A 23,760-nucleotide genomic window follows, 5' to 3' on the forward strand; every position below is an offset into this window, starting at 1 on the left:
CTCACAGACTGTCACCCGGAGGAAACCCATGCAGACACAGGGAGAACACACCACACTCCTCACAGACAGTCACCCGAAGGAAACCCACGCAGACACAGGGAGAACACACCACACTCCTTACAGACAGTCACCCGGAGGAAACCCACACAGACACAGGGAGAACACACCACACTCCTCACAGACAGTCACCCGGAGGAAACCCACACAGATACAGGGAGAACACACCACACTCCTCACAGACTGTCACCCGGAGGAAACCCATGCAGACACAGGGAGAACACACCACACTCCTCACAGACTGTCACCCAGAGGAAACCCACGCAGACACAGGGAGAACACACCACACTCCTTACAGACAGTCACCTGGAGCGGGAATCGGATCCACAACCTCCAGGGCCCTGGAGCTGTGTGACTGCAACGCTACCTGCTGTGCCACCGCACCGCCCATCCATACGATTATATATTTCCAAAACACAATCATGCTGGCCAGTGACAAGCTTCAAGACTACAAAAAAATAATAAATAAATATCACAGAAAGTTGTATTTATTGCATTTTACATGTCCCAACTTTTCTGGATAAAGTGTTTATAGTTACCCACATTGCATTGAGTGACGCCAACATATAAAACATAAAAGATACTGTAAGTGTATGACAGATAATGATGCACAACCAAGACAAGTTTATATTCTGGAACTGCTTTGGGTTTATTTTACAATTGAGGAAAAAAATTAGTTGGTGCTAAAAAGGTTTTTGTTGTTTTTACAAAACATGGAAATGTATTTGCATTGTGCACTGCCTCACACAACGTCATGCATCAAACCGGATGCGGGTTTTTATATCACATTTTTTGTAAACGAAGTCAGAGAAACTTTTAGAAAACAATTCTGTGGCTCTACTGCATATATATATCTATTAACACTATGCTTCATTTGGACCTTTTTACATAGAAAATGACATTAGAAAAGTAAAATACACACAGTTTGAAATACAAAGGATTCTGGGCTGTTGTCAATAGCAACAATGTTTGGAACCATTTTAACATAATGCTTTTCAGTGGTGAAATCTAAGTGACATAGTACCAAAAGAGAAAATACATAACAAATTACTATAAAGTAATGCACAAAAAGAAAACACAACTACTTTTGTATTCTTTGAAAGTAACTTTGCATACTTTAATTCTCCACCCTCCATCTGGCAGGAGGGACACTATTGCAGTTTCAGATGTCATCAATTTTAATAGAAGCAAATTGAAGAACAAATGGTCAACAAAATTATTCAGAAATGTTTCAATTATTTGAAATGGTCTTTCTCCCCAAAATACACGGCTTAAAGTGGCACTCCAGCTAAAATAAAAATGCACCATCTGTTTTAACTGTGCTCTCTTGTGTATTAACGTAATGCTGCTATGTCTGGAGAGTGTTTCTGGTTAGTTATTTGCACTGTGATTAACTGGTTAAAACACAGCACTAACTCTAGCTTAATGCAGTATTTCCTTAGTTGCAGTAAGAATACTCCTCAATTCTGTGAATTTGATGTGCCCAGTGATTCTAGTTAGGCTCTGGAGCCACCGCGACCCTGATTAGGATGTTAGCAGTTACAGAAAGTGAATGAGTATGTGAGAGAACTCAGTGAATTCTGTCAAAGCAATGGGACTGAGGAACATAGTGCTGCACTACAGAATGATCCATAACATAAAAGTGATATAAAACTCTAGTTTGAAGCAAGAATGCCCCTTTAAGTTGCTATTTCAGTACTTGGAGCACCTCCGTTAATATTTTCCCACTTTTTCTTCTCTGAATTGTGCAGTCAAAACTAGTCTCATGAAAATAGTAGTCATTTTAAGATCATTTAAGAATGAAAAAGTTTACCATCACTAATACACATGCACAGTTTCAGATCAGACAAATAGAATATAAATACACTTGAAGTGATTTTGAAGAGCTTGGCAAAAACAAAACAAAGGTAAACAAACCAATAGACTTTATCCAGTCAGGCAGTTGTACAACAGAAAGTAAGACTCGCTTCCGATTCTCGACGGCTCAGTTTGGGCCCAGTGCAGAGAAACTAGTTTAGTGCAATGAGACAGACCTGCGATTAATGAGATCACTCTGAGAATCTTATGGTTCCTCTTTCCTCAGCTTCTCCAAAGTAGTGACAAAGACCAGGTGGTCTTCTGGGGACTTTCCGTGAGTCTTGCTTAGATGTAGCTTGATTGCATGCTTGCTGACAAATGTCCGATTGCAAATTCTGCACTGGTAAACTGAGCCAGGGCTAGAGTCCTCGTCAAGGGATGTCAAGTTCAGCAGGTTGCCGCCATACGCCACTTTGTCCATTACCATCTTGGAGACAGCCTGCTGCTCCTGGAGATGGTGCAGGGACAGTTTGGACAGGTCCTTGAGGCTGAATCCCAGGTGAATCTCCAGATGGCTAATGTAAGATGTAGGAGTCCTGAACTGGGAGGCACAATCTCCACAAAGAAACACAGGCTGGCTGGAGTCCATGTTCTTCAGAAACTTGGTTCCCCCAGTTCTCTTCAGCTGGTACTTCACATTTGCGAGCCAGTGGGAGATGGTGGTCATTGAGAGGCCGGTGAACTTGCATATGAGCACACGCTCTTGAGGGCCGAGGTCTGATATGGTATAGCGACCCTCCGGAGTCTCCTTCAAGCTTGAGGCAAACTGAGCCTGGAGGATCAGAAGATGTTGAGGGTTCCAGTTAGAATGCCGACCTTTTCTCTTCTGTGCGGAAGAAAGATCTTCCAAAGGGTCTTCAAACACACTGCTGTCTGCATCAGACTTTTCGGAGATGGACGAGGGAGTGGAGGAATTGGGAGTCAGGTTGTCAGCAAGGTTCTTCACCATGTCCGAGATGTCCATCAGTGCATTTTCTCGCAATGAAGATACTACAGGGTCCGACAAAGGTATTCCTGCGTAAAGGGGTCGAGTTCCATTGAAGTTGTTATGGGTATTGTTATTGCCGTCATTGTTGGTACCTTTGGACTTCCTCAGATCTATGGGCTGGTCATTGTCCTGGTAGAAGCATGTGTTGAGAGACTTGTTTTGCTTAACAGAGGTGGAGTGATAAGCAGGCTTGTCCATCACCTTATTGCTGATCTTGTATAACACTGACAGAGGGTCAGAGGAAAGGTTGACTGGTTTGGAGGCTTTGCTGAGGTGGGCGTTCATCACTGACTGTAGAGCAGAAAGTGGGCTGATGAAAGGCCTCTCATGTGAATGATCTATGATGATCCCTAGACCTTTGCCATTAGTAATGGGTGACTTGCAATTTTCTGGGCCATTTCTTGCATGGTTCTGGCTTTCAACTAAAGTTTCTTTTGGCTCCACTTTACACACCACATCTGCTGTTCCTGGGCTATTGCTCCTTGTTTCTGCATCTTTCTTCTCCCAGTGAATTGGCGATAATGACTGGGGGGTGTATGCAGACCTTGGCCGCTCATTCACCATCTGGTCCTCCTTCTCCTTCTTTACCGAGACCTTTCCTATGACCTTCTCCACTAGCTCCTCCATTGCAGATACATTGTTCCTAAGGGATGGGGATGATGAGGGACTCTGGGGAATGTGGGTTACTGCCCCAAGATCAGAAACATATGTTCGGAGGCCACCTTTAAAGGTTGGCTGCACTGGTACAGTTTGAACTGTAGGAGGAATTAAGGTGGATTTTGTGGATCCCTGGAGCTGTTGGTAAGCTGCATGGATGCTGGGGTATCCTCCCCAGGTAGGTGTACCTGTCTGAGCCTTGCTGATGGCACTAGACACTGTGTTCTCCAGGGATTTGAGGATGTCCATTCCTGCTTTGGGAGTCTCCTCAAGGTCTTCTTCTCTGAGGTACTTGAAAGAACTAGAATCCAACTTGTCCAAGTCTAATTTCTCACCAGAATCCTCTTCCTCTTTGATCTTTTTAAGCACAAGTTCACCAACCTCCATCTTTCTCTCTTCTGTCTCTTTCTTGTTCTCGGAGCCAGTGGACAGTGCAGGAGAAACAGACTGAGTTTTAAGGCTCGGTAGAGGCAGCCTGGCAGTAGTGGGTGGTAAAGGGATCGACTGGGTTTTCTCCTCCATCACTGGATCAAACACCAGCTGCTTTCCCTTCTTGGAGGCAGTGTTTGTGACTTTCAGAAAGTGGCCTGTCACCATCATATGGGCAGTAAGCTGTTGAAGAGTGTCATGGGAACTGCCACACTCCATGCACTTCAAGATCTGAGACTTGCGTGCCTCAAATTGCCACGTGTAGCTAGCCCCGTTCTGATAACCATAGCGATTGTTAGGGGTAACATATGGGTTTGGAGCTCCCTTTGCATCTTTTCCAGAATCTAGTCCTGATACAATTCCACTGGAACCTGTGACTGACTCTGGGGAGCATGGGGAAAGGGATCTGAAAGGTTTTTTGGCTGACGGCACTAGCTTGGTGGCTAGGACTGGCACAGGTTCTTTGAGAGGCACTTTCTGATAATGTTTAGTCTTGATCATGTGGACACTCAAGTCTTGTAAAGACTCAAAGGAGTGGCCACAGTACATGCACTTCAGCACTTTCTGGGCATCCTCTTTGCCTTCCATCTCCATCAAGGAACGTTTGCGGGGCTTTGACCAGCGCTTGCCACCGTCCTCTTCTTTGTCTTTGTTGTCATCTCTGTAATGGCCAGTCTCGTTCATGTGAACAGTGAGTCCGACCAGCGTGTCATATGCAGCGCTGCAGTCTTTGCACCGGAACTTGCTGGCACCGGTAAAAACAGAGCCGTAGAGTTTGTTGTTTTGCCGGTAGAGCTGGACAGTGCTGAAGAGACTGGGCTCAGGAAGTAGGTGGTAAGGAGATTGTTGGAGAGTCTTGGCTAAAGCTGCTTGATGCCAATCATAAGCCACACCGGCACTATTACTGTCACTGCCACTAGCCGGCATGGCATTTACGGGGGTGCTGACATTTGAACCGTTGCTCTGGGTTGCATTAAGGCTGCTTGCAGTAGAGCTCTTCTGACTGTGGAGGATATTCTTGTTGGCGACCTCAGTGCCATTGGAGGGTGTGGTGTTGGCTGTATGTGTAGTGGCACTGCTGGAGGACTCTGGCTTGGTTTTCGTGATATCCATGGCAAAACTGGACCAGGAGGCATCAGAAATCAAGTTTGCATAGACTGCTTTCATCTGTGCCAAGCTATCCTCCAGGGCGTTACCATTGGCCACATGCCCGGGCACCCCTTCCCGTTCTTCTTTTGAAGAAGTACTCCTGTAATCGGCGATCTGATCACTAGCATCGCTGAGAGGAGAAGCATATCCAGCGTCTGGGTTGGTGCCATGGCTGAGCGGTGAGTCCCCGGGTGTCAGAGGGTCTTTAACACCCTCCTCCTCTTCCTCATTGCACAAGTACTCTCCATCTCGGCTGTCCAACGAGAGCCCATCATCTTGAAGAGTCTCTTCGTCAGAGGCGCCTGCCTTAATCTCTACCTCTGGCACATAGGCTGAGAAACGGAGAGAGAGAAAAGTGACAATCAATGGGTTATCTGCTGATTTCAAGTTTGTATTTATATTTTTATATTCAAGTCTGTATTGCTGACTTTCTGCCATATGTTTCAACATAAACAAAATGTAAAGGGTGTTTTATTGCCATTGCACAAGTATAACAAATTACGCTTGCATCTACATGAAATAACAATAATAAATAACAAATATAATAAGAAACAATTAATATATGAGACCTATAATGAGCTCAGAGAGAGAAATAATGAATATACAATTGCCACATGTTTTTGTTTGAGGTGGCAATTACTGCTTTTTCCTGTGGAAGTCAAAGCATTTCAAACTGAACTTCAGATTTTCCTTTCGTAGCTCTCATATTGTTCCACAGCTTTCTGAATAAATGCTTTGAGGTGCATTTTCCAGAGTGTTGCATATGAAATTAATTCATAAATACATATCAACTAATATCCTGAGATTTCAGAAGTGCAATAAAGAGGACACACTGAGAAATAGCTTTCATTGCTAATCAACCCCATGGTCAATGCCTCTGGTGCTTACTGAATATTAATTTGTGTACACATCAACACACCAACAAACAAACAAACATAAGAGGGGGAGGGAAGGGAGAGAGAGCAGAGAAGCATTAGGGGGAGTGAGACAGCCCTCTAGCTTCTTTGGTTTATCTCTCGGCTGCACGGTGAGATGTGTGTCCTCGATGCCAGTGTCAGTTTTTCCTGATGAAACAGATGCGCTGTCAGCTTCAAACGGAGCGCTAAGCTGTCGTATCGTAATCTAAGTGGACGTAACACCTGACGTATGTTCACTGGCACTGTTCCTCAGCAGGAGAAAAGCCAGGCCAACGCATTAGCATGCTAGTGGCTGCGTCTGTTGGAGTGTCAAAAAAAAAATCCCTAACATTTAAAAGAACGTGCACTGTTTAGAAACCCTACTCTTTACTGATATCCCTTAACATCAAGTAGTTATTATAGTTTTATACATTACCATTCCAGCTATTCCAATAATGAATAATCCAATTTTTGTACTCAACCACAACTGCATCCAAACCCAGGCCAAAACCGAAGTGAAAATTCAGGCCAGAACTTGGGTCAGGTTTAGGCCCGGTCTGGACCAATACTGAGGTCAAATTGTAGGCCACATCCAGATGAAACACAGACCAAATTCAGGCCACAACACAGGGCCGAGTCAAGAAATCCAAACCCAGAGGATTCCCAGAGCAAACCAAGGCCAAGTACAGGCCACATTTCAGTACAGACCCAAACTCCGGTCAAAACCCAGAACAAAAACAAGGCGGATTTAAAGCTATTTTCAAGTCAAAAGCTGCAATAAAATCCAAGACCTAGTCAAGACTCATACCTTTTCACATTGCCTTCTCTGCTTTATACGTGTGTGTGTGTGTGTGTGTGTGTGTGTGTACAGAGAGGAAATGGACACTTTTTTATTTATGGAGTCTAGTTTATTTATACTAGATGCAAAGGACAGAGAAAGCTAAATTTATTCTATTGCGCACACGTCCACACACACACACACACACACACGTCCACACACACACACACACACACACACACACACACGTCCACACACACACACACACACAGGACAAAAACACACACATGCTAGAACTTCAAGCTCGCAACAACTGTTTATCGCAACAACAATTATCTTTTGTTCAATGTAAGAGTTTAAAGTATTTGTTTCTGCTGAATTTGCACCTAAGAAACTACCACACAGTGTCTCTCTCTCTCACACACACACACACACAGAAAGAGAGCAAGAGAGAGAGAGAGAGAGAGAGAGAGAGAGAGAGAGAGAGAGAGACTGTTCAGACTCGCCCGTTGACTAATTAAACCAGAGCAGTTAACAAAGAAACGTAGCATATTAAGAATTAATAAACATTGCTCTGCTCTCTATCCCTCTCTCCTCTCCTCCTCTACCACTCTGCCTCTTGCTGATTTACAGTAAATTATCTTTGAGGTCATCTCGTATTCCACTGGTCTGTTGCTAGGTGATGAAGCTGTCTGTCGTCGTGGTTACAGTCAGGTGGGACCTCCGGACACGGGAAAATGTTCACAAAGAGCAAGCGCGTGCGTGTGTGTGTGTGTGTGTATATTAATCTGTTCACTGTATAAATAACAAAAGGCTGCTCAGAAAAAAAGCTTACTATTTAGAAGAAAGTGAGAAGCTCTGGACGGGGAGAGAGAGAGATCCATTCAGTTCCCTTGGGAAGAGTTGGAGTGATGTTTGGGATCCAGAACTAATCAACCAACATCAGCATATGACCTCACTAGTTTCATGTGACGGAATGCCATCAAAATCTTTACAGAAATGTCCTTCCCACAGCAGTAGCAGTAAAGACGAACAAAACCCTGATTAATACCCTTCACTTCAGAAGAAACGTGGATGAGCAGGTGTCCACAAACTTTTGGCTGGAAAAATACACACATCTAAAGAGATGAAAAGTATTCAGTTGTCACACAAGCTTAAACACACTGTGTGTGTGTGTGTGTGTGTGTGTGTGTGTGTGTGTGTGAATAATTTGCCATAATCCTCCCAAGCTGATAGTGAGTGAGTGAGTGTGTGTGTGTGTGTCATATCAAGCTAATAGCATCAGTCACTGAGGTTTAATCTCATATTTAGCTGCTTTTCCATCATCATCATCCACTGACGAAAAAGAAGGAATAAAAAAAAATCTACCCCCATCTTTAGAGAGAAACTGATACAGAACAAAAAGAAGAAAAGAGGCAGAGAGAGAGAGAAGGAATGAGTTGAGAGAGAGTGGTAGTATTTCATGTTGTGGCAGTAAAGCTCTTCACATACATTCATCATTCACACACACACACACACCTGGCGTGTGTATGCTACACTCTATGGCTTGTTATTTGCTACACTGTACTTTACACCCAGGATAATCACACCTGACTCTCAGTAAAATCACTTGTACACGTAACTTTTAAAGCCTTTTTGTGTAACATTCAACAGTCATTTTAAATTCAAACATTCTCCCTCTCTTTTGTATGTTATAGTAACTTCTGCATCGTATTAAAAATGAAAACTGCCATTCTACTATATAAAAAACTAAAGATTAAATACAAATACATTAGGTTCACTGGGATCACTAGCATCGAAATCCCCGTCTTTAATTCTATAAAACTCACACGTATTTTTGGATACAAAGTAATCCCTAAGAACAAAGCTGCACATGCCTTTGCTGCACTTTTTCCTGAGGGACCTCATGAAGAATGCAGTGATGAACACACATTCTCACCTGCCATTTTCAAACAATTACTGGACAATTCTTATTTTTAATACGACACAACATTAACGACAATAGACAGTTAGAATTTTTAAATATAATTATACATTATATGTATGAAAAAACTCACCTTATACATTCTCTCTTTCTCTCACACACACGCATACACACAGGTTGCATACAAAACTAAAACAAAACAGACCGTCTGTGAGGAGTGTGGTGTGTTCTCCCTGTGTCTGTGTGGGTTTCCTCCGGGTGACTGTCTGTGAGGAATGTGGTGTGTTCTCCCTGTGTCTGCGTGGGTTTCCTCCGGGTGACTGTCTGTGAGGAGTGTGGTGTGTTCTCTCTGTGTCTGCGTGGGTTTCCTCCGGGTGACTGTCTGTGAGGAATGTGGTGTGTTCTCCCTGTGTCTGCGTGGGTTTCCTCCGGGTGACTGTCTGTGAGAAGTGTGGTGTGTTCTCCCTGTGTCTGCGTGGGTTTCCTCCGGGTGACTGTCTGTGAGGAGTGTGGTGTGTTCTCTCTGTGTCTGCGTGGGTTTCCTCCGGGTGCTCCGGTTTCTTCCCATGCTCTAAAAACACACGCTGGTAGGTGGATTGGAGACTCATGTCCGTAGGTGTGAGTGTGTGAGTGAATGTATGAGTGTGTGTCGCCTGTGAAGGACTGGCGACCCCTCCAGGGTGTGTTCCTGCCTTGTGCCCAGTGATTCCGAGGAGACTCCGGACCCACCGCCGAACTGGATAAGGGTCACAACCAATTATTTAATTAATTAATTAAACAAAAACCTGATCTAAAATATTACTAAATCTATATCTTTTCTTTCTGACAGAGAGCAGCCTGGCCTGTCTTTAAGAGCTTCAACTGAACTGAACTAATGTAAACTGAGCTCAGCTTAACAGCTGTTGTGTGTGTGTGTGTGTGTGTGTGTGTGTGTGTGCTGCTGAACTGTCCCTGAACTCTGAGGTCACTGCACTGCCACAAAGAAGTGAACATCCCTTTATTTCTTTCTTATCTTTTCCCCTATATCCATTTCTCTTTTGTTCTTTCCTTTGTCCCTCATTTTCTCTCTCTCTCTCTCTGCGCTCTCTCTCCCTGATTGTGAGCCAGGACTAATCATCAACATCAGCACCTGACCTCACTAAGGTTAATGTGAGTAAATGCCATCAAATCTTCACAGCAATGTCCCAACATCTGGAGTAAATCTTTCTCAGAGAAGTAGATACTTCAGCAAAATATAAATAGAAAGCAGTGTCACAAGATGAAAGAGAAAACAAAGAAGAAAGATTAAACATGGAGAGAAATGTGAGGATGAGGGTTTCCCACACACACACACACACACACACCCTCTTGAGGACCCCTCCCCGAAACCCCCTTAGAGGACCCCATATGATAAATGACACACATCATTCTGTCAGTTCTGTGATCTACAACACTGCCACACAAGGAAATACTCTCTCTACTTCTCTACGCTCTTCTCTCTGTTTGTCTCTCTCTCTCTCTCTCTCTCTCTCTCTCTTTCTCTCTCTCTCTCTCTCTCTCTAAAAAGCAGAATAAAGTGAGAAGCAGAAACAGAGAGAGACAGAGTGAGAGAAATAAAGAGAGGGAGGGAGGGAGAGAGTGAGGGAGACAGAGAGAAAGTCATGACCCCAAAGTGACCTCATCATTTGTGAACTTATCAATAACTCAAGTGTGAAACTGGTGTACTGCTTTACCACAAACACACGCACAGAGAAAGTGTTTTCTTAACACCACAGTGAGGAGTTAGGATTTGGAATTATTTAATTCTATAAAAATATTCACAGTAAAATGTAACCATTAATAAAGTTATATATGATCACAGTAAATACAACCAAATAATAATATAAAACAAATAAGAAATATAAGACCATTGTTTTCTATAAAGTAGTAGATGAGAGTGAGTTTGAAGAACAACGTTTTGTTCAGATTCTCCTAGATTTGTATGAATTAAATCCACAGCACATTATTTAAATCATCATAATTTATTAACCACTAAAACTAGGTACTGGATGATAACCTCAGATAATACGGACTCCACCAGGAGAGATTTGGATTTGTAAACACATTTTCAATATTTCAGTGCACATTATTTACAGCTTCTGTCAATGACCGATGGTCATAGGGGAGTGAATGATGTCTGGTGATGGACCGGTGCCGTGTGCAGGATGAGTTCCTGCCCTGCGGCGGGTGATTTCGGCTAGGCCCGGTGACCCTCAGTAGCCCTACTAGTGATAAAGTGTTTACAGGAAGTGAATGAATGAATGAAGTTTCAGACCAATCACATTTGACACAATACAGGCCATTAACACAATGCCGTATGTTTTCATCGACTGAACATCAAAAACATAACCCCACACTGTGATGAGCCTGTCTCCAGGAAGCAACAGCAGGGCTCACATTAATGAGATAATGTGTTAATTGCTCTTGTGTATGTTGAGGCTGTAATGCACCATTTAATGCACTAAGGCAGTAGGAGGTCGCCCCTTGCCCCGACAGCTCTGTAAAGGCCACAGCTGTAAAGACGCTGATCCCTGAACTAAACCCAGTCTTACACCAGCTCTATTGTGTTATTACTGATTATTTATTCCCTCATTTCAAACTAGGCCTTATCCTTTGCTCTAAATCCTCTTTCCTCAGCCATAACATACACCAGTACACACCATAAACACACACACACACATCATTTGAGTATAAGGAAAGCAAGGTGTGGAAGGTGATTTGCATGTGTGTATCATTTTCTCCTTTCAGAGAATAGACACAGGCTGTTGTAACAGAGGCAGGGAGAAATAATGGAAAGAAGAGAGAGAGGTAAAGAGAGAGAGAGAGAGAAAGAGAGAGAGAGGCAGAGTGAGAGAGAGAGTGTGGCAGAGTAAGGTAGAGAAGTAGATTGAGAGAGGTAGAGACAGTGAGAGATAGGTAGAGAGAGAGAGTGGTAGAGTGAGAGAGAAGTAGATTGAGAGAGGTAGAGACAGTGAGAGATAGGTAGAGAGAGAGAGTGGTAGAGTGAGAGAGAAGTAGATTGAGAGAGGTAGAGACAGTGCGAGACAGGTAGAGTGAGTGTGGTAGTGTGAGGTAGAGAGAGTGAGAGATAGAGAGAGAGTGGTAGAGTGAGGTAGAGAGAGTGAGAGAGAGAGGGTGTGGCAGAGTGAGGTAGAGAGAAGTAGAGTGAAAGAGTGAGATAGATAGAGAGAGTGTGGTAGAGTAAGGTAGAGAGAAGTAGAGTGAGAGAGGTAGAGACAGTGAGAGATAGGTAGAGAGAGAGTGGCAGAGTGAGAGGTAGAGAGAGTTCGGTAATGTGAGGCAGAGAGAGTGAGAGATAGAGAGAGAGTGGTAGAGTGACAGAGTGAGAGAGAGAGGGAGAGAGTGTGTGGCAGAGTGAGGTAGAGAGAAGTAGAGTAAAAGAGAGATAGATAGAGAGAGTGTGGTAGAGTAAGGTAGGGAGAAGTAGAGTGAGAGAGGTAGAGACAGTGAGAGATAGGTAGAGAGAGAGTGGTAGCGTGAGAGAGAGGTAGAGAGTGAGGTAGTGTGAGGTAGAGAGAAGTAGAGTGAGAGAGAGGGGTAGAGAGAGTGAGAGACAGGTAGAGAGAGTGAGTGGTAGAGTGAGGTAGAGAGAGAGAGTAAAGTTGGATAAATGTGGAGAAGTGCAGGATCCTACATTCTGACAGGAGCTTAATCCTACTACTGAATATTTCTGTAATCTAATTGTGTGGACAATTTCTCATGATGTGTTTCTTCCATCCATCGGCAGCAAGACTCTACTCTTCTGGACAGGCTTTAAACCAGATACTGGAACATTTCTGTGAGGATCTGATGGCATTCAGACAGTTCTAGACCACATGAACTTATCCCAAGTTATTAAACACAGAGATCACTGCCCCACAGCCCATTGCCGGGTGGATTATAGCCCTCTAGGCTGTGTTTGGGATTAGGCATGAGGACCTCAGGATCATGTGCAGCTGCTCCCTTAATGACCTCATACGTCACAGGGTCCATGGGGCGTTGCGAATATCATTCATCCGGTTCTGGATGAATGATCCGGTTTCATTATGGTGATTTGATTAGGGTGTAAACCCATTAAAAGTCATTAATAAACCGTTATAACACATAGATGTTTTAGTGTAACAGTGACCTGTGGTTTGCCAAATAGTGAACTCACATCTCTCCACAGTTGAACCTTAGATCTTGCCAAAAGCTGACCTCACACGCTTCAGAGTCCTACTAAGTGACAGAGTAACTCTGCAGGGCTCTGTGTGTGTGTGTAAGTGTGTAATTGTTAATGGACACCTGTCAGGATAACGACTGCAGACGCACAGCTGCTGCTGCGGGAGAGGAGGAGGAGATCTGTCTATCATTCTGTTCATCTGCTCATTCGTCAGCTTTAATACACTCCAGCACACTCCTCCATCCATCCCACTGTACATCCCTCTCCATCCCGTCTTCTACACTTCTCTATCCCTCTATCCTTTCCTTCTTCCCTCTATGCTTACCATTTCCATCCTTCCGTTCATCCCTTTATCCCTCCACCACCTTCCCTTCGTTCGTCCCTCTACACATCCACTTCCTTCTGTTATCCATCCCTCTATATCTGTCTCCATCCTTCCATCATCTCTCTATACCTCCTTATTTATCCATCCCTCTATACTTGCCTCTACTCCTCCTTTCATCCATCTGTATTTCTGTCTCTATTCCTCTTTTCATACCTCTACTCTACATCCTCTATCTGTCCTTTCATTCATCCCCTTATACCTCTCCCTCTGTCTCTTTTTAGCTCCATTTCTTTTCATCCCTCTTTATTCCTCACATCCATTCCCTCTCTACCCTTCCACACCTCCATCACTCTGTCCATTCCTCAATGTATCCCCAACACTCTCCTATCAGTTCCTTGATAAAGGGTCTGCATCGCTCTGTTCAACCATTTACACATCCATCTCCAACACTCTTTCTTCTACACCTCTATATACCTCCATCCCCCCCTCTGTCCCTATACATCCCTCTATCTCTATACATCCCTCTGTTCCTTGAATCCCGTCTGCATCTCTCAATCCAGCCCTCTACACCTCCATCTCATCCCTCTATACCCTTCCTCCTCCATCCCTCTATACCGTCTGTTTTTTTTTTTTTTTTGTTTCTTGATTCCTGTCTGCATCTCTTAATCCATCCCTCTACACCTCCATCTCATCCCTCTATACCCTTCCTCTTCCATCCCTCTATACCTCCGTCTGTTTTTTTTTGTTTCTTGATTCCTGTCTGCATCTCTTAATCCATCCCTCTATAGCTCACTATCATTCACTCTTTGCTTTCTTCTAAAGCTGTGTGTATATCCCTCTATACCTCCACCTTCATCTGTCCATTCATTACTAGAAATACAACAAAATTAATTTGGAAATGCAAACTCTATCCAATCAATAAAAAAATAATTAATTAGGTAACAAACTATGCATTTAGTAATGCATAACAACAGGTACACTGCAAGATTGTGAGTGTGTGTGAGAGTGAGCGAGAGAGAGAGAGAGAGAGAGAGATGGCACACACGATGAGCAAAAGCCGTATTGTCCGGTTGTTTGTTTGTATCAATACAAAGTGATGTAATGTGTTTGTGAACTTCAGGAAGAGTTCTATTCTGCAATCGCTCATCTTTTATTAACGAAGACAGGACTAATGTCTGTTTCTTGCAGATTACTTTCAGACGATGAAGAGACAAACCAGAACAAGATCATTTCCCCCTTTTTTTTACTGAATTTTACACAAATAAGAAAACAACAGCTGCTCCTAATTTCTTTATTTACTCCGCATCAGAACGTCACGACGAACCGTCCACCAGAACCCACCCTGAATCCTTACATAACTCACTTTAAAAAGAGGAGAGCGCTTTGTCTTCATCCGTAAAGTTACGTTTCGGAAGATATCTGATGGTGCCCCACGAGTCTAAAATAAGGCTAAACATCAAAAAGTTAAGCTTTAAATGCATTTTATTACAATTAGATACAGTGATGTTGAAAATGCATTTTCTTTTAGAATCAACTGTATATTAACTTTACATATTAGTCTGGTTAATGTGTGTGTGTGTGTGTGTGGACCAATATCTGTTTACACACTCACACTGGGTACTTGTTTCTCCATAATGTAATTCATTAAGTGAAGACATATGACAGGGTCAGTGTTAGAGTCGGGGCAAGAGTGACGTATAGGATAAAGCTAGTTATGGTTAGGGTACAAAGCTATGTGTGTGTGTGTGTGCGTGTGTGTGTGTATGTGTGTGTGCGTGTGTGTGTATGTGTGTCTGTGTGAGTGTGTAAAGCTGCACTAAATCACTGTAATTGTGTCTGAAAGGAGAAAATCTGGATTGAGTGTTTTAATGAGTGTGTTTGTAGTGTGATCAATACTGTGAGTCACACACACACACACACACACACACACAGACAGACGGTGGTCTGAAACTCTTGGTATTAGCAACGGTTTATCATCTGCTTTTTGCACATTTGTTTTTCTTTTTACTTTTTTTGAGTGAAAGTGGGTGTAAAATGAATAAAAATGTTCAAATCAATGAAATAATAATAATAAAAACCTAATTGTAACTGGACTAGGACAAGGAGCAAATATTATTTACTCAAATAATGGTGAATGCAAAATAAAGCTGCTATTTTTAATTAATTAATAGGATTGATCTCATGACAGTGGCAACGTTTGCAGACACCGACACACCACAGAGAATCCAGAACTGCAAAACCACTCCAATATAAAACAGGTCAATATTAAACCAATATGTCTATGCTTCACAACACTGTAAGCTGTAATGCATGAATATTACTAAACAAGTAACCAAAAGCCTGAGGGAGTGTGTATTAATAGACTTAAATGACACACACTCACATTTCTGGAGCATTTCTTTTCCTCTGTTCTTTATGAACCTTTCACACATGTAACAGAGGTCAGATCTTTGATTCACGGTTCGAAACACGTTCTTCTGCGTTATGTAAATGAAATGTATCCGTTAAAGGTTTCTCTCAGTAAATAAAGTCTCAGCTAAGAATGTTTTTATTTCGAATCTGATTTTAGTTCTTGTGTCTTCTGTCTCAAACCTGTGTTCGTTTCGTGACTTTTGAACACAACCTTCAAATGAACGCAAATGAACATTTAACTAATAATAGGGTGGAAACAGGAAGCTCACTGCAGACTGGGTCAGAGATTATTTAGCATTAACGGTGTAACTAAGTGTGTATCATTTCCAAACACTCTTCAGAAATACAGGGATCGTTGTGGGTTCCGCAGTACGGGCGGCGGTTATTACAAGATTATTACGAGAACACCAACAACCGTCCAAAATCTTAGATGATCTATAAAAGTTATTTGTGGTTAATAACCTGCCGTGTTTGGTTCTTTAGAGAAGCATTTAAAAGTTGTTCTATAAAGTTCTAAAAGAATATAGTAATAAAATTTACAGTAAAGACTTTTTTACAGTAAAAAAGTCACAAATTGGTTTTGTTTCAGTTTTCCAAACAAGGTAAATTATAATATAACATGCACCAGTATGAAAATAATATAACGTGTTATAAATATGCCGTTATATAAACTGTGACTGAGAGAATCGACTTTAAACACAGAGAAGGACAGAGTGGTACACACTTGTAACTGTGCTGATGGATTCTGAGAAGTTCCACTGATCACAGCACAGTCACTGTGGGCCTCGGGCACCTTCAGAGCTCATACTTCTGTGATCTTACTGCAGACAGTGGTTTATCACAGTAACAGTAACGGACTGGACATCGTACACTGGTACAATCCTTTTCCTGGAGGGACACTGCGCTGCGACACAAATACACCCGAATCTACCAATCGGCAGAGGACCTGAAGAACCGAAAACCTGACTTTACAAACATTAGCTTACACCTATTTGGCCTCAGTAGGATCGCATGTGTGATCTCACATTTAAACAGTGATTTATAAGAAGTGTGTTTGTGAAACAAACTCCGATTCTGACGGAGCAGCTACAGCAGTGTGTTACAGATTTCACACACACTGCAGCCGCACTGACGTTTAATACATTCATCGTCTGGACAAAAACACTGAGCACTGGCCTCAAGATCAAGACTAGAGTGAAATTCAGACTGGTTTTATAAAAGGAGGCCCCTGACGCTGGCCCAAAAACACCAGAACTGAGCGCCCAATCTCAGGCCTGGAGAACCACTTTATTAGATGCTCACAAACCTGACCGTGGTTGGGGTTAGGGATCATTCCCTTATTAATAATAAGCATTAATAAAATAGCTAAATATTGTGATGATTACTGTTATCGTTGTTAAGATGGTTTGATCGGACCCGTGCTTGATGAAATGTTAAAATCATGGAAAATGAAGCTACTGTTTACAAAAGAGGTCTTTTAATTAGTAGTAACAATAATCGCATTGTGGCAATAATAAGTAACGATTATTATTTATAACCTGAACAATAGCAGCAAAACATGAATGAGCAAACTCAAGCACCACTCCAGATAATCATTACAGGTTTAAGTCAATTATATTCGGGAAAAAAATTAGTTTAAATCAAACCTATATGAAGTTTTAAAAACTCTTTGTGACGTATAGATTTACCTCGAGCCTTGACGTCATGTGGAGGTTGTTTAACTTTAAACATTTCATTGTTAAACGACCATTTTGTGACTGTGTTGTGTGGAAAGCTAAGAAAAGGTAATAAAACAGTAGATATTTAGTAACAATAAGGACTTCATATTTTATTCTGATCAGGAAGTCTCTGCTAATACTGATAACACAGTCACGACGTTAAATGATATGATATTAATGAGATATGTCATCTTTAATAAGTCCTAACACAAGTGCAGTCAGGATTTGAACCTTAGTATTTTGAAATGAACAATTTCGTCTTTTAAAATTTGTTGCGCAAAGGAATTACTTCTTATTTTTTGAGCTGTATGCTTTAATTTTAGTACCAAATTATTCAAAAAATGTGTGTATGAGAGAGGGAGAGAGACCCATTAAGCCGGTCTTTTACCTGCAGCTCTCCGCGGTTCCTGCTGCTTTCTCCTCGGCATGCTGCCCGAGGCTCAGCGTCGAAGAAGCGGCGGCTCTCTCCGCGCTCTCGGAGCTCCTGGTCTCTCCGGCGCTGTCTGCTGGAACTTTTCTGCTCATCCACACTCGAGTTTTTATTGTCGTAGCACGTAAGATTAAACCTCAGACCAAACGGGACCTGGCCTGAGAATAAAAATAAAGCTGGAGCTTCATTTTATGGATGAGAACGTCATTCCTACTTATTCAGCCACGAAGGCGCAAAACAAAACAAGCGATATAAAAGAAGAGAAAGCGCCCCACAAACTGAAAGAAGTAACTTCAGAGTTGTTTTCTCGTCTGCTTCCAGTAAAGATAAACTGTTCAAATCCGAAGAGAAAGGTCGGATATGTTCAGGTAGATTCAGAAACTGGTTTTAATCAGGAGTAGAACAGCGTAGCTACTGGGAGGCTGTGCCCGGCCGCGTGCAAGGAAACTCGGCCAAAGCTCCAGGGGGCTCCGGGGGGGCGGAGTAGAAGTATGGAGGAGTTGACGCTCGGCTAAGACGGGTTAGCTCTAGACTTTTCCTGGATCTGTAAGACTTGAGGATGGGCGTGTGTTTCTTGATTAAAAAAAAAAAAAAAAAGCCACACGGACACATCCAGACTCTGTGATGGACGCGAAGTGATCGCTCCGCTTTAAACTCCAACGCAGCATAGTGCTGTTATGGTTCTTTTTCCCACCCGTATTAGGCACACATCTCCACCCGTAATCACACATGCCCCGCCCCGTCTGCTATAGGATTGGACAATAGTTGATATTCCCCAATAAACTAATAACTAATCAGCTTAGAGATGGCGGTACCCTACCAACCAATCAGCTCCGAGCAGAGGCGGGGCTTTAACTTCAGACCCTCTCAGTAAATGCACGAACACATCGAGCGGTGTAGTTTGTTACTCTTTTTGAGTTTTATTTATTCAACCAAATCAATTAAAATGTATAGAATAATATTGTACAAAACGATAAAATTATATTTTAGAAATAATTTAATAACGTCATGCCAACAAATGTGTTGATTCCTTTTCAAGTTAATATTAATTTATATAAAGAAATTTGTTGAATTGTTTTCTTGAATCAAGGGTTACACCGATGCTTTCGCAACTGGACTGAAAATCATTCATTCATTCATTTTCTGTTTTCGTTTAATGATGGGCAGGATTGCAGTGGGTCCAGAGCCTACACAGAATCATTGGTCAATACACAAGAACACACCTTGGACAGTCCACACAGAGCATCACACACACATATAATTATGAGATACTGTATGGGAAAAAAATTAGTTTACATGAAATTATGTTACTTGTTAACATGCATGTTGTAACACATTGAGTCAACAAATACCTTCCAAAGTGAACGGTTAAACCAGGTTGAGTAGTGAGCTGTTCTCACTTTGAAACAGATTTCAGAAATGGTACAGCCGAAAAATGCAGAAAGGCAGCGACATTCATTATGGAAAGCAGCATATACACATGAGGATCGTAAGGCTGTAGGGCAGTGGTTCTTAATCCTGGTCCTGGTGGGCTAATGCCCTGCACATTCTAGAGATTCATCTTCACCCAGAACACCTGATGCCACTTATGACAATCCCTTTTAAAGTGGAAGTGGGTATGATGGAGCAAGGAGAATACTGCAACATAAAGGGCAGTGGCCCGCCAGGACCAAGATTTAGAACCCCTGTTTTAGAGTGTCCCATTTCTCATATCAAAGGAGTTCTAATCAGAGGCCTTTATGAACCCTTATTGCAACATTTTTTTAAAGATCAGCAAAAAACTCAGCATTTCAAAATAGAGCAAGGACCAAGCAGAATGAGCAATTATTTTGAAAGCTGACAAACATTTTATGAGCTTGTAATGTGAGCCACTGCAGATTCCAAATCAGCTCATTTAAAAACATAAGTACAACTAGGTTGTCTGTAAAAAGCCTGAATATCCCAAATGCACTCTATACCAAGCACCCTTGAGGTCTTGTGCCCTATAGGTCTGCATGTTGCTGACATTACCAAAATGTAGATTCTGAAGAGGACTACAGGGCCACGAGCTCCAGTTGGGACAGGGCTTGAGTAATCAGATATAAGCTACTGTTACATTAGGAGTCTTAGGAGGATAGTTATTGGTTATCTTCTTGCCTTAGCTGGGATCTGTATTGTTTTTACTATTACACTACACAGCCTTTTTCTCATTTCAGTCTTGAAGGGGTGCTGGGGTGTATTTTTTAAATGTTTAAAAAAAACTAAAAATGATTTCCAATTCACCTTTGATTCAGACAGATCTAATTAGTTCAATTTGTTCCAGCTCTCTAATCCTGTTGAAGATTGGGGCGGCAGAGAGAATACAGCATTGTGTATCAACATACGTCCCAGTATGTCTAGTGTAACTGCAGCTGGCAGTGTGGGGTGTTTTTTTTATTTATTTATTGGGGCGGGGAATCACAGCTGCTGCGTGGAAATAGTGGGCTAAGGGTTGCTGTGCATTGCTCGATGACCCTGAACTTCATCCCCTTTCTGGAAGCGGCCGATAGACGGAGCGATGTCCCGGTTGCTGCAGCGGCTCTTGGCCGGACCTAGTGCTTACAAAAAGGTCACCCGGATTCACTCTGTACCGAGCCGCTCTATTATCGACCATTCCTACTCCACACACTTCATGGATTTCAAACGCTCTTCCATTCCTAGCAACATGAAGAAGCTTGTCGCAACGAAACTGAGCCCAAACTTTAAGGAGGCCGTTTCTCTCCAAACGTCTCCTGTTCCCACCCCGGGCGACAGCGATTTGCTGATCCGAAATCGGTGAGCCTTTAGCGGCGTAGGTCAGAACTCAGAGTCGGTGTAGCATACAATGGTTTAACATACAGTAACTTGGTCGGAGAGTTGCCTTAGACACTGTTAAGAAGTAACACGGTCCTTATAATTACATTTAAAGAGCTTTGTCAGTGCTTTAAGACTTGAACTCTTGCTATGAAATGTCAGTTTTTAATTTGTTTGCTATCAGAACTTAGCACAACGTCATGTATTTTCCCACCTCTATTCTGACAAGCCCCGCCCTACAACACCTCTGATTGGCTGTCAATATTGCCTGTGCGTGTTATGATTGGTTAGTCATATTCCCTGTCTTTCATAGAAGGAGAAGGCAGTGGGGAAAAATAACTTGGCAAACTTTTGATGCTTAATATATCCTTTTTATGCTCTGTTTTCCTCAAGTAGCCCTTGCTGCTTGCCAGTCTGCCATATATATATATATATGTATGTATGTATATATATATATGTTTGTGTGTATTTCATAATGGTAATGTGTTTCTCTCTCCCTCTGCCTGTAGGTATGTCGGCATAAATGCATCGGATATAAACTACTCAGCCGGACGTTACGACCCCTCAGTGACTCCTCCGTTTGATGTTGGTTTTGAGGCTGTGGGCGAGGTGGTGGGTCTGGGTCTGAGTGCAAGCTCCAGGTTCACTGTTGGAGACACAGTTGCATATATGAAAGCTGGAGCTTTTGCCGAGTTTACAGTAATTCCCGCTAAGATTGCTGTCCCTGTCCCTTCAGCAAGACCCGAGATCTTATCGCTGCTGGTTAGCGGTGCCACGGCACATATTGCTTTGAGGCGCCTAGGGGAACTGAAAAAGGGGGATACGGTGTTGGTGACTGCAGCAGCTGGAGGAACTGGACAGTTTGCTGTTCAGTTTGCGAAAATGGCTGGGTGCCATGTGGTGGGAACATGTTCGTCTGATGAGAAGGCAGGATTCTTGAAGACTATTGGTTGTGATCGACCAATCAACTATAAGACGGAAGATTTAGCCGCTACTTTACGTAGAGAATACCCTCAAGGTGTGGATGTGGTGTACGAGTCGGTAGGGGGCAGTGTTTTTGACATTGCATTAAACAACCTGGCCTCTAGAGGCAGACTCATAGTTATTGGCTTTATCTCTGGCTATCAAAGCGCCTCTGGCCTCCAGCCAGTGAGGGGCACAACTATCCCTGCTAAACTGCTCCAGAAATCAGCTAGTGTTCGAGGATTTTTCTTGCCTCACTTCCTTTCAGACTATGGCGAGTCTTTACAGGTAATGCTGGAGCTTCTGAACACGGGAAAGTTGGTGTGTGAGGTGGACAATGGCGAGAGAGACGAAGTTGGACACTTTGTTGGTCTGGAGTCCATCTTTAGAGCTGTGGAGTTTATGTATGCTGGGAAAAACTTGGGGAAATTGGTGGTGGAGCTGGAGCCAAAAAATTCCAGCAAACTGTAATTACATTAAAAAAAAAGCTTGTGGACACCTGCTTATTCAACATTTCTTCTAAAGTGAAGGGTATCTAAGGGTTTTCTATTTTTTGTTGCAATAACAACTTATAGCGTTCAGCAGGGTTTTTAGACTATGTAAGAAAGCACTGTACATTTGATGGCATTTAGTTACATAGGTATTACTTGGGTCATGTGCTGATGTCAGAGAATTTCTTCTGGCACTTTCAAAGTTATTGTATGGAGCTCCATCATTTCACAACCCAGTGCTTGTGGAAGTTATACCCATCTGGTAGACTGTTAGCATTGGGCATGGTGATATTAAGCTTATTGGTAGCTGCTCCAGTTTCCTATTTCAACACTGTGTCCAAAACTAAACTGAAGTAAAATCATTAAAATATAGATGGTGTCTACTAATGTTTTGGGATATATTCTGTAATTGAAGCAATCCTGAAAATAACTATGATTTAAATCAATAAATCTGGTTCTATTTTTGATTATTAAGTCTCAGTGCTGTGTTCTCTCCGTGTTGGTGTGGGTTTTCTCCGGGTGCTCCGGTTTCCTCCACAAGTATTAGATTTATTGACTTGTTTGACCAATTCTTTGTTTACTACAAAAAGTAAAAATGACCTTAAATTACCATAAATGCCATGAATGAATGTTTTCATATGTAATATTTTAGGGCACATCACTCTTTCAGATTCACACACACACACACACACACATATATATATATATACTGCCTATTAGGAGTAGGAATCACAGGGTGCCTTTATCAGAAGGTGAGGCGTTTTTTTTAAGGACATCTCTCACATACACACACACACATGCACAAATACACTCCTGCTCCACCTGTTCCTGTGGCTGATTCTTGGTTCAGTGTGTATTAAGCGTAAACATTTATTTCCTGCTGCAGGTGTGACCTCAGCATGTCACTGTCACACACTCAACAGGGATATATCTCTCTCTCGCACACACACACACAAATAAATATGTTGTCATCACAAATATCAGCCAAAGGCATAGTGTGTTCATTATAAACAATTACATTAAAATGAAAAAAAAAAAAAGCCTTGAAACATAAACCTCTCTAAGGGTGCACCCTGCATATCTTCAATTAGCATGTGTGTGTGTGTGTGTGTCCTCATGGGACACCTGCCCTATAGCTCACATTACAGTACCTTCACACTCCAATTAGCTCAAAAGCAACACAATCACAACAACACACTCCACATAATTGGCTTTAGGTGACCCCTCACTAAATACAGGTTAGACCCCCCCAGTGTACTTTTTGTAGAATTATAATCACAGTCCAGAGTGTCTGGGTAAATTTTATTGGATTATAATTGCACAGGGTCAGAGAGACCTAACTATACCATGCCTTTTTCAAACTAAGCTTAGAAAAAAGGGAGAGGGAGAGAGTTTTACAAATAAAACCCTGAGGATCCACGATCACCATTAACTGCATTTCTTAATGGAAAGTAAAAACACTACATGGTCAAAAGACATTTTCACTAGCATATCTTCTAGGTTCCTCTTTAATGCAGTGACAGCTTGTACTCCTCTGTGAACACTTTACACTAGACATAATAAAATGTGAGGATGCTCGTGTTGGGTGATAAGTTCTGGATCAAAAATCATCTCAAAGATAAGACTCCAGGGAACACAGGCTCACTGCTCCACAGCCCGATGCTGAATGGATTTGACCCCTCTAGCCCCTGCTTG

General features: G+C 42.4%; 2 protein-coding genes across 2 annotated transcripts; one reads left to right on the top strand and one right to left on the bottom strand.

The window, feature by feature from the left end:
* Positions 1–696: 696 nt before the first annotated feature.
* On the bottom strand, positions 697–18,416 carry LOC136675880 (teashirt homolog 1-like). Its single transcript, XM_066652675.1, has 2 exons — positions 17,759–18,416; positions 697–5,469 (listed from the first exon to the last, which is right to left on the bottom strand). Exons 1-2 carry the CDS (start codon positions 17,796–17,798, stop codon positions 2,120–2,122), a joined length of 3,390 nt encoding a protein of 1,129 aa, XP_066508772.1. The 5' UTR covers positions 17,799–18,416; the 3' UTR covers positions 697–2,119.
* A 1,823-nt stretch (positions 18,417–20,239) lies between these two features.
* On the top strand, positions 20,240–22,475 carry LOC136675846 (prostaglandin reductase-3-like). The gene is made up of 2 exons (XM_066652620.1): positions 20,240–20,593; positions 21,121–22,475. Exons 1-2 carry the CDS (start codon positions 20,337–20,339, stop codon positions 22,043–22,045), a joined length of 1,182 nt encoding a protein of 393 aa, XP_066508717.1. The 5' UTR covers positions 20,240–20,336; the 3' UTR covers positions 22,046–22,475.
* The last annotated feature ends 1,285 nt before the right edge of the window (positions 22,476–23,760 follow it).

Source organism: Hoplias malabaricus, chromosome X1, assembly GCF_029633855.1.
Source record: "Hoplias malabaricus isolate fHopMal1 chromosome X1, fHopMal1.hap1, whole genome shotgun sequence".
Classification (NCBI taxonomy): domain Eukaryota; kingdom Metazoa; phylum Chordata; class Actinopteri; order Characiformes; family Erythrinidae; genus Hoplias; species Hoplias malabaricus.